The 14,696-nt window shown below is 39.6% G+C and overlaps 1 protein-coding gene across 6 annotated transcripts in view; it reads right to left on the reverse strand.

Moving 5' to 3' along the window:
- LOC150079291 (intermembrane lipid transfer protein VPS13D-like) overlaps positions 1-14,696 on the reverse strand; it is a 1,618,665-nt gene that overhangs the window by 393,912 nt on the left and 1,210,057 nt on the right. For all 6 annotated transcript variants that reach the window (XM_090383928.1, XM_090383929.1, XM_090383926.1 and 3 more), the window contains one exon: positions 13,388-13,595. In XM_090383928.1, coding sequence (XP_090240054.1) covers positions 13,388-13,595 — 208 coding nt within the window. The remainder of the gene's footprint in view (positions 1-13,387; positions 13,596-14,696) is intronic.

Consider the following 14,696-nt stretch of genomic DNA (forward strand, 5'->3'; position numbering starts at 1 on the left):
GGTAGATGAAAACCCAATCCAAGAATTCTTCTTGGCTTGCATCTGAATGCGATGTGGTTTGCCCTTAATTTCTTGTAGTTGATAAGATTAGTTGTGGTTGGGGATCTACGAAATAAATCTCTAAGCATTCTTCATTCCACCAATAGTTAAGGTGCTGTTGGGACTGCGGATTCGACAACGAATTGATCATTTAGCTGCAGAAAGTAGGTGTGAAGTGATATAATCTGTGGCTTCATCTATCGCCTGTGTTCGTATAAATTTTTTATCCAGAGTGACAGCTGACTGAAATTTTACCCAGTTGGCTCAAGAGAACTTCCATTTCCTGCAGAGTTTGGCTAATGATGGTTGTGCAGTGAGCAGATCACAAATAATCGGAAAATGGTCACTGCCCATGGGATTGTCCACAACAGACCATTCCATGATTGGAAACAGAATCGGGGAGCATATAGAGAGATTGATTGCTGAAGTTTGTCCAGTTGGTAATTGTATGTGAGTAGGTGCATCAGTATTAAGAATGGTAAGGTTTTGCTTATCTACAAATGTTTTAATCAGTTGGCCATGCCTATCCAATTTAGTAGATCTCCATAAGGGGTGGTGCCCATTGAAATCCCCCAAGAGACAGACAGGGGAAGGTAGTTATATTAGCAGGTTTTCAAGATCTTGGTAGGAGAAGGTATAACTTGGTGGGAGATAAATTGATACTAATGTTAACACAATCTGAGTTATCAAACGTACAGCAGCAACTTCAATTTCAGTTTTCAAAACAATTTGCTTGGTTGGGATCTTTGAGCTGACCAAGATGGCCACACCCTCATGGGAGGAATTTGAAGTATTACAATCACGTTGATAGATAGAATAGTTCTTTATGCTGGTAAAAATTTGAGGAGTTAGATATGTCCTGTAGATGGAAACCAACTGGTGGGTAGTGGTTAATTAAGTCGTGAATATCGTTATAGTTGCTATGAAATCCTCTACAATTCCATTGTAGGATATAAGGTATTATTGGTGTTTAGTAAAAGAAGCTGTATTTAACTGTTGGCGCCACCGTAGCCGGGTGGGCAGGAGCAGCAGTGCGTAGCACACGCTTCTTGATTAGACCGGGGTTCGAGCCTGTGACCACCAAATACGGAGGATGTGGAAGGGTCAGAGAATGACCACCGCATATCCCCGGGGCCATATGGCCTTAGTTGCTAATGCTCCTAAAAACCAAGTAACAACATCTGACTGTTTTTTTGATGTGACTGGTTTATAGCATTCAAGCTTCTGATTGTCTTTTTTGGAGAAGAATGGCCAACTGATGTCCATATCTTCTTCCACATATATTTCTAAGATTGGGTCTTACTGTCTGGATGAGTCAATTGTATCCACGGATGTGTCTTGAATATTCTATTTTATGTTTGAACCACGATTATTTGATGTAGCAGAAATTGATGGAGGAGGGGGAGAAGGAGATTTCGTTGATACTGTAAGAGCAGTATTGCTTGGGGATATTGGACTGTTGCTGGGAGAGAACAGTTCAAGCCAGTCAGAGATTGAGGCATTTGAAGGGACTGTAACACCAGTTTGGGTGGCCACTAATTGATATTTTTGTGCATCACTGGCATATGTACATTTAGTAATACTGGGAACAATTAATTTCCTTGCTTCTTGAAAGCCTACTTTATTTTCTATCTTATACTTCACAATTTTCTTTTCAGTTTTCCACCTGTCGCATGTCCTAGAATAAGCAGGACAGTTGCCTTTATTGTTAGGGCAGATCATTTCTGTTGCCGAACAATCGTTTTGAGTGTGATCGGAGGACCCATAGTTGGGGCAAACTGGGTTTCCTCTACATGCCATTTGAGAGTGGCCATACTTTTGGCACTTATAACATCTCACGGGGTTAGGAATGTAGGGTTGAATGTGGCAAAGAAGAAAACCTGCTTTTATGGACAAAGGAAGGTTTGGGGTATTAAAAATGAGTATAATATTCCTTGTAGGTGTGAGTGTATTGTCCTATTTAATCATGATTCTTTTCACTGCAATTACATTTTGCTCCTGAAGCTCTTGACTTATCTCCTCCTCCGAGACATTCAATAGATCTCAGCTGGATATAACACCCTTAGATGTGTTTAGGGTTCCATGGGGAGAAACTCTTACTGGAATTCCAACAAAATTTGTAACTTTTGGTACATGCTCTGAATGTTTCCGGCTGTTTGTTTCTACTAGTGGGCCCCTGATTGCAGTCGTTTGACTGTCTCAGGATATCCTGCAAGACTTTCCGGTGTTTTTGGATAAGAAACAGAGACAGTTTAGTGAGAAGCTTTATCTGTAAGAGAGTTCATTAAAAGAAATGCAGGAAAATCTGTAGCTGAGGAGTGGTTTTAAACCTCTTGGATTGCGACGTGTCATGTTCAGTTTCTATGTCTGTCCAAGAGCTTGTAGGCTCCAAGGAGGGAAAAACACATTTTGTTCCATAATTGCTCCTTTTGGCCCTAGGCAGACTAACTGTCCTGCCAAGGTTTCCCGCCCTGGCACAGGGAGGCAGGAGCAGTGCCCGGTGTGACCAAGCATTAACTAGTAAGGGTTAGTAATATAAATAAGAAAAATAAAGAAAGGTGTTTTCCTTTCTTGCTCTGTACAAGTATTTTTGTAACAGGAGCTGTTATTAAATAAATAAATTTCTTAAGGACAGGAACTTAGAACTAAAAATCACTTTTCTACAATCGCACTTTAACCACAGAGAAAACGCTTGATCACGGTCGCTTGGCACCCAGGGTAATTGCCATTTGCAAGATTTGTCATATTCCCATTAATTACATACTTTATCCTTTAGGAAGATATTTATGGCAATTAGGTATATCAGGTGGAGTCTTTTTATTGGATTTCATTCACAGAGATATATATCCCATCTAACAAATGCATTTCGAATATTTCTCATTTCTGCAACTCACTATGCAGTGCAAAATACATTATTTGCAAATTTCACAAGTGATGCAGTTTTTTTTTTTGTCTGCCACTCTATATATATAATTTTATTAATAAATGACAGTAATAAAAGAAAAATTAAAGAAAACAAAATGGTAAGGCAAACATCAGAGACAGCAAAATTGCATATTCCTCTGCATGTTGCTTGTTGTATAAAATAAAATAAAAATTAGGCCAGTAGTATGGCAAACCAGAAGAGCGAAAATAGGCAAAACTAAACATAAAAAATCAAATCAATAGGGAGGGGGAGAAAGGTAACAAAGACTAAAGGTATTGTGGAAGCAACACTCCAAAATGATTTAGAAAATCTAAATGAGCAATAAATTTTGATAACTGATTAAATAAGAATTCAACTGCACCCTCCTTGACGTGTACCAGGTCTGAATTGTGTGAAATATCACAAATAATAGAGACAGAAGCAACTACAATAAACATAAAATAAACAAAAATAGACTAATAATATTTCATTGATAAAATAGACTATATATATGGAAATTATACATGAATATACCTAGGAGAAGGAAACTCTGATTGAAACCAGGGTAGGTGTGATGCTTTAGTATTAGCCATATGGCAAGGAAGCTTTGAGACTTATGCTGCACCAGCCACAAAATATTTCTGAGAGAGAGAGAGAGAGAGAGAGAGAGAGAGAGAGAGAGAGAGGTAGAAAGGAATCACGAAGAAAGAGAACAATGATGATATACAGCTCTGGACCATGGATGTGACAAGCCCATACTCACCAGATGTGAGCTACAGTAAGGTAACATACCTAGGAGAAGGTGCTCTAAATAACAATTCTGGATAAGGACAGCAGCTCCAACAGTACAAACAATGAGTGGGGATAGAAGCTATCTGAAAAGTCATTGTGCTGACAGCTTAGTGATAGATTATGTCATTACAATACTGCGATGTAGAAAGCCAGCAGGGAAACTACTGCATTACTATATCCCTAGAATAATCACCATGGCAAGATATTAGACACCTGATGAGTAACAACAAATATGAAATTCCACGACTAATTATTGAGGGGAGAAAGGAAGGAAGAAGGAAGCTTGGGAGAAGATGTACGTGAAGCAACTGTTCAGAGCTGACAGAGAGACATTTGACGTAATTGATTGGTTTGGATTTTATTGGCACATTAACAACTAAAACTATAATGCATCGAAAGCAGGTCATATATAAAAAATTTAAGCTTTCAGTGACCTAATTAGTTAGGTCATCATGTCAAGATATATAATAACATAGGTATAAAAGATATATCAATAAAGAAATAACAATTAAAGGTAAATTTTAAATACGAGTAAAAAAGTTAACTGATTTTAAAAAAAGCTAAAAACAGCAGACACATGGTCATTCGGATAAAATCTGACTGAGTGTATAAAGCTCAGCCAGATAACTAAAAGTGGTAAAATATAAATCACGTTTGTGTCTAAAACGTGGACACTCAGTTAAAATGTGATGAATAATTCAAATGGTGCCACAGTTCTCACACATAGGAGAGTCATCTGCCCTCAGCAGAAACGCATGTGTAAGACAACTGTGTCCTATGCGGAGGAGAGCTAGAACAACTTCCTCTCTGTGGTTCCTGCACAGACTAGACTGCCAGTGATGGATTACAGGATTTATCTGCTTTTAGCTTGTTTGTGACTTGCTAATGCAAGATTGTTGCCATTGGGAAAGTAATTTAGCACGTATTAGCTGTCTATAGTCTGCATAGGGCACTAACAGGCAATGAGTGCTGTGGAGTTCTGGTGATCTGGCTACAGCATCTGCCAGTTCATTTCCCCTGATCCCCATGTGGCTTGGAATCCAGCAGAAACAAATTTCGAATGAATACTCAAACAGAGAATGTAGCGTCTACGGAATCCGGGTCACGAATGGATGAGGATTATATCTCATCACTGATAAAGTCTGCAGTGCACTTAGGGAGTCAATGTACACCATAAACCTTTTTGGTGCTTGTGGATTTTAATGTGGTTTGATTTGATTTGATTTGGTAGTTGTTGGCGCATCGGCTGCTGTGGCCATATTGCACCTCCCAAGGTTTTTGCAGTACTTTGATCCAAGCCCGAGGCGGGAATCGAACCCGCGACCTTTGGGTTGCCGGGCAGGTACTTTACCCACTCGGCTAGCCCGGTCGGCAATTTTAATGTGGTCCAAGGCTAACTCATAGCATACAAATGAGCTGTATATATGCTGCATTTATGGGGAATCTTCCCAGATATAGTACATTACTACCTTGAAAGACAGCATCAGATACGACAGACAACTCCAACTTCGAGCCATCAGTGAACACAGGCAAGAAATCAGAGTAATTGGATCGGTGGGCAGCATAGAGTTGTTGGCAGACAGAGAATGGAGTTATGGCCTTACACCAACTTTTAATGGAGAAGTCGCATGATGGTAAGTGAGCATGCCAGGTTGGAAGTAGATGCCTTGTGACTGGGCAACATTGTCTACTGTGGTATCATGCTCACTGAACAGCTTTTGGACATGGATTCCAAAGGGACGGTTAGCAGTCTGATGGGTGTTATAAAGAGTTTCCCATCATGGCTCAAAGATGGAAGTCCATGATAGGTTGTCTGGCAGGGATTTTAGTTTAAATGTATATTTTAGCGAGCGACAACTGTTTTCGTCGGAGCAATACTAGTGGTTCACCTGCTTTGACATATAAACTCTGGACAGGGGATGTTAAAAATTCTCCAGTAGCAGTACGGATGGCTTGGTGGTGAAATGGGTCTAGCCACCGTAGTATGCTATTTCTAGCCGGTGCGTACACTTGGGACCGGTAGTCTAATTTTGAACAAACAAGCGCATGATAAAGGTGGAGTAAAGTGCATCGGTCTGTCTCCCCACTTATTAGAGGACATGGCACGAAGGAGATTCAATCCCCTCGTGCATTTTGTCTGCAGTTGACAGATATGTGGTAAAAACATTAACTTCGTATCGAATATGAGCCCCAAGAATTTTGTCTCAAGTGCTACTGGAATAATGTGTTATCCGAGTTTGAGTTCTGGTTCAGGGTGAAGGTTCCATTTGTGACAAAAATGTATGCAGACAGTCTTCTGGGGAGACAGCCAGAAACCATTAGCCATTGCCCAAGGTTTGACAAGGTCAACAGCATGCTGCAATTCTTGTTTGATAACCCTCATGTTGCATGACTAACAGAAGATGGTAAAGTCATCAATGAAGAGGATGCTGTTTACAGTTGGAAGTTTTTCAGTAATAGAATTAACTTTGATAGCAAAAAGCGTAACACTTAGCACTGACCCTTGGGGGGGGGACCCCTTCCTCTTGACAAAAAGATCGAGAGAAAATGGAGGCTACATGAACTTGGAATGACTAGATCAATAAGAAATTTTAGATGAAAAGGGCTAAATGGCCCCTAACACCCAGATCATAGATATCCTTTAAAATTCCAAATCTCCAAGCCGTGTCAGTCATATGCTTTTTCGATATCAAAGAAAATTGACACAAGATGTTCACGTTTAAGGAAAGCATCTCAAATAGATGTTTCCAGTCTTTTAAAGATGGTCAAGTGTTGACTTGCTCCTTCGGAAACCACAATGAACTTTGGAAAGGAGGGCATTTGCTTCCAAATACCACATGAGAGGGGCATTCACCATCCTTTCTGGGATCTTGCACAAGCAGCTTGTCAGAGCAATTGGATAGTAATTATTCAGTCTCACATGGGCGGTTACTTCATAAGGAAAATTACAGGCCGGTTACTTCAGTAGTAGAGAAAATCAAGGAGTCTATGATTAAGGGTAGAATTCAGGATCATTTAGATAGAAATGGAATTCTGAAGGATACTCGGCATGGTTTTGTAAAGAGAAAAACATGTTTAACTAATCTGGTTAGCTATTTTGACAGGGTCACTCAAAAGCCAGACTTAGGGAATAATTTCAACATTGTTTATTTGGATTTCAGCAAGGCATCTGACTCAGTCCCACATGAGCTTTATAAGCTGAAACAGGTTGGAATCACAGGGCAAATCCTTAGATAGATAGCTGAATGGTTAATGGCAGGAAGCAGAGGGTTGTGATAAATGATTATTCCTCAGATTGGGTTGATTTAAGAAGTGGAGTTACCCAAGGATCGGTATTAGGACCACTGTTATTTTTTATTTTCATAAATGACATCGATGAAGGGATAGAGGGCACAACGTCTAAATTTGCGGATGATGTAAAGATCGGTAGAGTAATTAACAATCGCCGCCAAGAACAGCTTCTTCAGAATGACCTAGATAGATTTCAGGGATGGTCAGAAAAATGGCAGCTATGCTTTAATCTAGCAAAGTGTAAGGTACTGCACCTGGGGAACAGTAACCCCAAAAGACTTATACACTTGGTGGAGTTGAACTAAAGCCGGTAGTGGAGGGACTGGGGTATTATGATACGGCCAGATATGAAGTTCTCTGAGCATTGTAGACTGGTTGCAAGGGGGGGGGGGGCCCATGGTGTCCTAGAGATGATTTATTGAACAATTGCTAGTAGAGATAAGGACATCATAATCCCATTATATTAGGCTATACTTGGAATACTGTGTTCATGGACAGAGATCACACCTAAAGACCGCACATTTTGCTTCTTGAAAGTATCCAAAGCCAGGCAGCTCACCTAGTGAGATAGGCAAAAGGGCGTCCATATGAGGAAAGACTTCGAATATGTGGGTTGCAGAGCTTGGAAACTAGGCACCTTAGAGGAGACTTGATTGAGGTGTTTAAGGCTCCGAGAGGCATAAGTAAAATGAATGAGAATGAAATTTTCACGGGTATAAATGATTCTAGAACAAAGGGCCATTATTTCAAGTTACGGGGGGAGTTATTTAGACTGGATTGCAGGAAAATTTATTTTAGCCAGCAGCGAGTTATAAATTACTATTACTGGAATAAGTTACCTATATGGGTGGTAGAGGCTGACAGTTTGGGGAAAATTCAAAGGACAGCTGGATAATTATCTAAGCAAGGACTCTCCTGTCTTGCTTTGCAAGTCGGGAGAGAGCCCGTCAGGCATTCCTTCTACCTTCCTGGCCTGGCTCCTCGTGCCGGTGGACTGATGCTGAAAGGCTCCTTCCATGGTGATCAAGCCTCCCAGTAACTAAGAGGCCAGTCAAACAACACACGACTCACACATAACCCACAGAGAGTACTCAAAGCTGATTTGTGGGGAACCACAGGAACCGACTGACAAAAACACTATGTCCACTATCTAAGCAGGGAAATGAATAGGTATCCATTTCATTTTCTCTTATTAATGATTATTATTATTATTTTAATTTTCTTCTTATTGTTATTTTTTTTTTAATTTTCTTCTTCTTCTTATAATAATTTTTTTAATTTTCTTCTTCTTATTATTATTATTATTTTTAATTTTCTTCTTATTATTAATTTGTTTTTATTCTTATTTTATTTTTTGTTATTTAATTTAATTTTATCATTATTTTTTATTTTTCTTGGGTGGTGTAGCATAAGCCATAGGCTTCCTTGCCATTACTGATACTAACTCGGAAATTTTGGATCCTTTCCTGGTTTTGGGAAGTTAAGCATGATTACTTTATGCCAGGGGTCCAGATATTCATCTTCAAGATAAACTCTGTTGTACAAACAGGGCAACTGATCATCCAGAGATTCAGATGAAAGATGTTTAATCATCTCATAATAGATGTCCTCTGGCCCTATGGCACTCGCATGGGATAGTGATAGTGCCACTTTCATTTCCCATTCTGTGAAAGGTTGATTATATTCTTCACAGTTGTTCACAACTTCAAATGTTTCTTTTCAGCATTTTGTTTGAGGATCAAAAACTTAGGGGGTAGGATGTTTTGGCAGACACTTTAGCAAATATCCCCTAAGAGTGTTTGCAATTGCACATCCATTATGCTCCAGGATTGATGAAGGGTGTGATTTGTATTTCCCCTTCATTTTCCAGACTTTATCCCAGACAAGCTTAGATGATAAAGCCTGGTTGATAGAAGATGTGAAGTGGATCCAAGATTCTTTCTCACTTTTATGTAATGTGCTTTGGCATGTGCATGTTTGAAGGCTATTATGTTCTCTGTGGTGGGTTAATGGTGAAAAAAATCCCCCGTGCCTTGTTTTGAGACTTTCTTGTTGCAGTGCAATTAGAATTCCACAATGGTTTTGGAAATGGTGGAAATTGAGTCGAAGTCTTTGGAATTGCAATTGCCACTGGTTGGACAGGGTTGAAAGTACTTTAGACTGTTGTCCAAAGTACTTTCAACAGTCTCTGAAATGTACTTTACCCTGGCATTAATAGGTTCCTTGCTGACTGTGTTGGTATCAAATGATGCCAGATCTTTGAAGGTATTCCAATCAGTGTGACCAATCTTCTGCCATGGTAACCTAGACAGGTGGCATGGTCTCCCTTTGCAAAGGGTGGATATCAGGGGGAAACAGTTATTGCCATAAATGTTGTCTTCAACCTCCCATATACACACAGGATAGAGAGATGGGAGTATATAGAGATATCAACCACGATAAATGTATGTGTAGGCATGTGGAAAAAGATATTATGTCCAACATTTAGCAGGGCCAGGTCATTGTTTTGGAGCATGCACTCTATAGTCTAACCCCTTCCATTGATGTTGGCAACATCCCACTGAGTATTGTGTCCACTAAAATCCTCTAGTAACAAAAAAGGGGGTGGCAATTGTCTAATAAGATCATCAAGGTCTGATGGAGGATGTCGTTCCCAGGTGGTAAATAGATGGAGCAAACAGTTAACAGAAACCCCACAGTAAGTTCAACTGCTACAGCCTCTAAGTTGGTGGTAAGTGTAGTTTCTTGAAATGGAGTGTGGTTACCAAAAAGGATGGTGACACCTCTGTGGGCAGGTCCATCCCCATCATATCTTTTCAAATAACTGAAAAGTTATTGCAAGTATGGGTGCTCATTTGCCTTTAAATACATTGTAACATTAGTAAAGGCACATGATGCAAGAAAGCAAGCTTATATAGAATCAGCCATAAAAAAAAACAAAAAAACTTTCTAATTTCACCCATCCACTCACTCCAAATGTTTATCTACTTCTGCCTTTAATCTATTTAAGCTATCAACTTCTACAATGGAAGTTTGTTCCAGCAATCAACCACATGCTGGCTAAAGGCAAGCTTCCACACATCTATCCTACAACATTCTTTCCTCAATTTGAATTTATGCCCTCTCAGGCGATTATTCTGAGCAAGAGGAAGAAGAATCCCATCAGCATCGAGCATGCTCAAACCATTCAAGACTTTATACACCTCAATCAGATCACCTTGCAGGTGCCTATTCTCCAGACACTGTAATTTGCAAAACTTTTGTTCCATTCACTAATCGTGTTACTCTTCTCTGTACTCGTTCCAGTAGCTCTACATCCTTCCTAAAATGAGGCCTCTAGACCTGTATACAGTACTCAAGGTGTGGCCTGACCAATGCCTTATACAAGGGGATAATCACCTCCTTATCCCTGCTAGAAAAATTCCTGTATATCATTGACAAGACACCATGAGCCACTCTTGCAGACCATCTGCACTGCTGAGAAAACTTCATATCTGCAGGCACAATTACCCCCATGTCCTTTTCATTCTCTACCACTGTCAGTGTAATACCACACAGTTGATATGCTACTCTGGGGTTACTGCTCCTCATTGCGGTACTTTACATTTGTCAGTGTTAAACTTCAACTGCCACCTCTCAGCCCACTGCTCAACTTTTATAGATCCTATTGCAAGCTTACTCTCATTAGTGTCATTAACAACTCTGCCAACCTTCGTATCATCTACAAACTTTGACATTAAGCCTGATATACCATATCAATGGTATATCAGGCTTAATGTACCATATCTGAGGGACTCCACTAATAACATTAGTCCGAAGAGTCCACTTCGTGTCCACTGATTATACATCTCCTGTAAGCAAAAGCAAGTTGGTTCATGCTTACTCAGGAGGGCCTTGATGTCACTATTTCGATGGAATCCACAACAGTTTCATTGTAGAAATTCGAACTTACCCATTATTTGGATTTGTTGGGTCCATCCGGTTGTTTCCGAAGGACCGAGGGCTTGGTTTTTTCAGTCCTGGCTTTATCTTTCTTTGGAAAGATGAATCACTGGCCTGTGTCCATATCTTCTTCCAAAAAGATTTCCAGGACTGAGTCATCCAATACCTCCTTACCCTCTACATCCACTGTTTCTTGTACTGCAGATAGTTCTTCTGATCTTCTGATCACCACTTGGTTTTGGTAGTGGTGGAGCACTAGGAGGTACGGATATAGGAGTGGCAGCTGACTGTTTTTGGGTGGGCTTTTATAAATGCAACAAAGAACCCGGGGGGGGGGGTGAGTATGGGCTTGGCACACCCAAGGTCCTGAGCTGGATATCATCATTCTTCTTTTCCCTTCTACTTCTCTCTCTCTCTCTCTCTCTCTCTCTCTCTCTCTCTCTCTCTCTCTCTCTCTTTTAGGGTAACTTAGAAATTTTTATTTTTTTTTGGCTGGTGCAGCAAAAGCTTCAGGCTTCCTTGCACCATATGGCTAATGATAGTAATAGCGTGAAATCAGAGTATATGACTCTTTTGGTGGTATAATCATCTCAGTTTGTGTACTGATAGTGCACTTCGCAGAAACCTTCTGGCGTATGAAGGTTTGCTGCTAATTATTGGTTGGACGCGTTTTCTGGCCTGTGGGTAGGAGATATTTTGCTCTGTTTCCACTGCTGGCATGCTCTAGAGTAGACAGTGAGCTCTTCCTTGCAATTTACACAGATTGGTTTGGAAGCTGAACATTCCTTGCTCTCGTGGTCTTTCGTACCGCCATATCGAGCACATGTGCAGGGTTAGCATGGCAAGCTGTTTGTGATTGGTCCTATTTTTGACATCTAAAACACCTCAGGGGGTTTGGAATGTAAATCCTCACTGGGAAGTTTAAGTAACCTGCCTTGATAGAACTTGTAGGTCGTGGGGTGTTGAACGTTAGGATGAGAACTCAGGTAGGGACAAGGTTCCCATCCTTTCGCATCGATATTCTCTTGACAGATGTCACTCCTTGGTCTTTCAATTCAGAGCAGATCTCTTCTTCAGACACATGAAGAAGGTCCCACTCTGATAAAACACCTCATGAAGAGTTTTGTGGGGGGGGGGTATTCCCACTAACAAGATGGCTTTCGGGATTCCTTCTGCCTGTTTCATGTTTGAAGCTTTGACTAAAACGTCGCCGAAAGCAGTCGTTTTACAGATTTAAGTGATCCTGCCAACCCTTCTAATCCTTTCTGGACGAAAAAGGATGACGTCTTCCTGACTGACTGCTCTCTGGTGGAATGGAGAATAAGGAACAGTGGTGTCACTGATGGTGATGTCCTCAGTTATAGCTCTTTTTACTGAGGTGTTTTCATTATTTTCAGTTTGATTGGGTAGGGGCCTTGTTGAGGCCCCAGAAGAAAAAGGATTTACATTATTCATAGGAGTAAAATAAAAATTTCAGATGCCCTAAGTACCTCACCCACCATGCAGACCTACGAGAGGACGCCCACTCGTGAACTAGAAGGTACTGCATACATGAATGGGACACCAAGTTGCTTAGGAGCATCATACCCACGTTTCCAATAAACCTTTATCCTGTCTCAGGACCAAAGGGAGGGAGACATTGTAATGCAGTTGACCCTAGCAGTAAGAACAACCTGCCAATTGATCCCAGTCATGTCGGTTTGGAACCACCTGTCTTGTCGAATCAGGGGCTGAAGTGGTGTATGAAGGATGAGCTCCTCAACTACCAGGGTGCACGGCTGCACATTTCGGATTCCAATGATGTAACCCTGGAACCAAGGTATGATGTTAGTGTTAGATCCCAGTGATGCTAATCTGGAAAGCCAGTATCATCACTGGGAGGTCCACCTCACCATGTACAGTTGCCCAAGTCAAGGGGTATTTGCCATGGTGGTCACTGACCTCCATTAGGAGATGGCACACAGAGAAGAGAAGAGAAGAACAACACAATCTAAGATTGCAAGCTTGTTTCCATTTATACAAAAGACAAATCATGTGAAGAATGCCTTCCATGCTTCAAACAAACACTCCAATCACATAACCCTATTACCATAAATCTGTGGGAGAGAACCTAATAGTATGTGCAAAATTATAACAGCAACAACTGTATCAACAGCAATTTGTTACATTCAAACAAAACAAATATGGAAAAAAAATCATTATCGTTAAAGTGGTTATTGAGAAAGCTTCATATTTACATTATTTCACTCATTACTATTGTAGAATTATACTATATTTAAAAGTACTTAAAGTGATTTGTATATTAGCAGTGCATACTGTTATGGACTTTTGTCACTGACTTTATTTATAATAATGAATTGTGTGTATGTGTGTGTATATATATATATATATATATATATATATATTTTTTAAAGTTACCTATAATAATCTGACTTGTTGATTAACGAAGAGCAAACACGAACAGCACCACCTACTTCACCTGGCCTTAAGATGTGATGCCAAACAATTGGGTGATTACAAAATGTAGTTGGTTTCTCAGCTGGACGAGCCCATATCTGAGCATGAACGAATGGCAAGGGAATTGGAATAGTAGTCTTTGGTACTAAATAAAGCTTCTGGAAAGTAGCTACAAAAATAAATAAATAAATAACAATTATTATACCATAAAGAGAGAGTAATTTTTTTCTCTCCTCCAAATAAAAATATGTGATTGTAAATCCAAATGCACTGAATTTAACTATAAATTGGTGAAACTCCAGTTATAACAAAGAAGGTGAGTTACACTTAATGGGTGGAAACTTTCATTTCAATTTCTGGAAAAATTTCATAGGTTTTTTTTTTAATTCTATTCAGAATATATTAATATTTTGCCTTTTATTAATGGATTGAAATGCACCTAATTTTATGTAATGTTTTAGGTTTTAATAAAAAAAATTTAAATATTTAAAAAATGCTTTTACTTTAATTTTCAAAAAAGCCTAAAAAACAGACAGCATGAGAATTTTTGGGGTGCATTGTGATCTGTGGCCACAGCATGCCATACACATAGTTACTAGTAAGTTATCCAGTATGGGGATAACTTACTCACCAAAAGGAGGCACAATAAACAGCAATCAAATTTTGGAAAATTGAAAATATTTGAGATGTTTGTTTCATTACCTAAAAGTGAGATGAGTGTGATGGGAACTTTGTGGCTGGAGCAAGGAAGTCTCAATGAAGATGTCTCCTTACTTGAGTCTTTTAACAGATTTGGGATCCCTTAAATATACTTTCTATTTACTTTTGAAATCTAAAAGGAGACAATTTGCCAATTCAATCAAGAAAGTTGGAACTGTGCAGTTCCAACTTTCTTGATCATTCAGTCTTAGTTTTCTGGCATTTGACCACCCATATCTCTTTTCTTAGATATCCGAGTTGTGCCTGGCAGTCTAGAGAAGTTAGTGTGTGAGTTACGTATTTTATACTTTTCTTTTTTCAATTTTTTTTAGATATGTGAGTTGTGCCTGGCAGTCTAGAGAAGTAAGTGTGTGAGTTATTTAAGTTTTTCTTTTCTCCCAATTTACTAATCTTACCATGAGGAGGCAAGCCAACTAGTGACCCAAGTGAAGAAAAAGGTGGGTTAGTGAGGAGAAAGGTAAGAAAAAAAAAAGGTGCCATGTGATATTAGTGACCACAATTCATTTTTATATTTTCATTATGAAAAGACATGGAAGGCACTGTGGTTACT

The sequence above is a fragment of the Mastigoproctus giganteus genome, chromosome 10 (genome assembly GCF_048544385.1).
Source record: "Mastigoproctus giganteus isolate SK-2022 chromosome 10, ASM4854438v1, whole genome shotgun sequence".
Lineage (NCBI taxonomy): Eukaryota > Metazoa > Arthropoda > Arachnida > Uropygi > Thelyphonidae > Mastigoproctus > Mastigoproctus giganteus.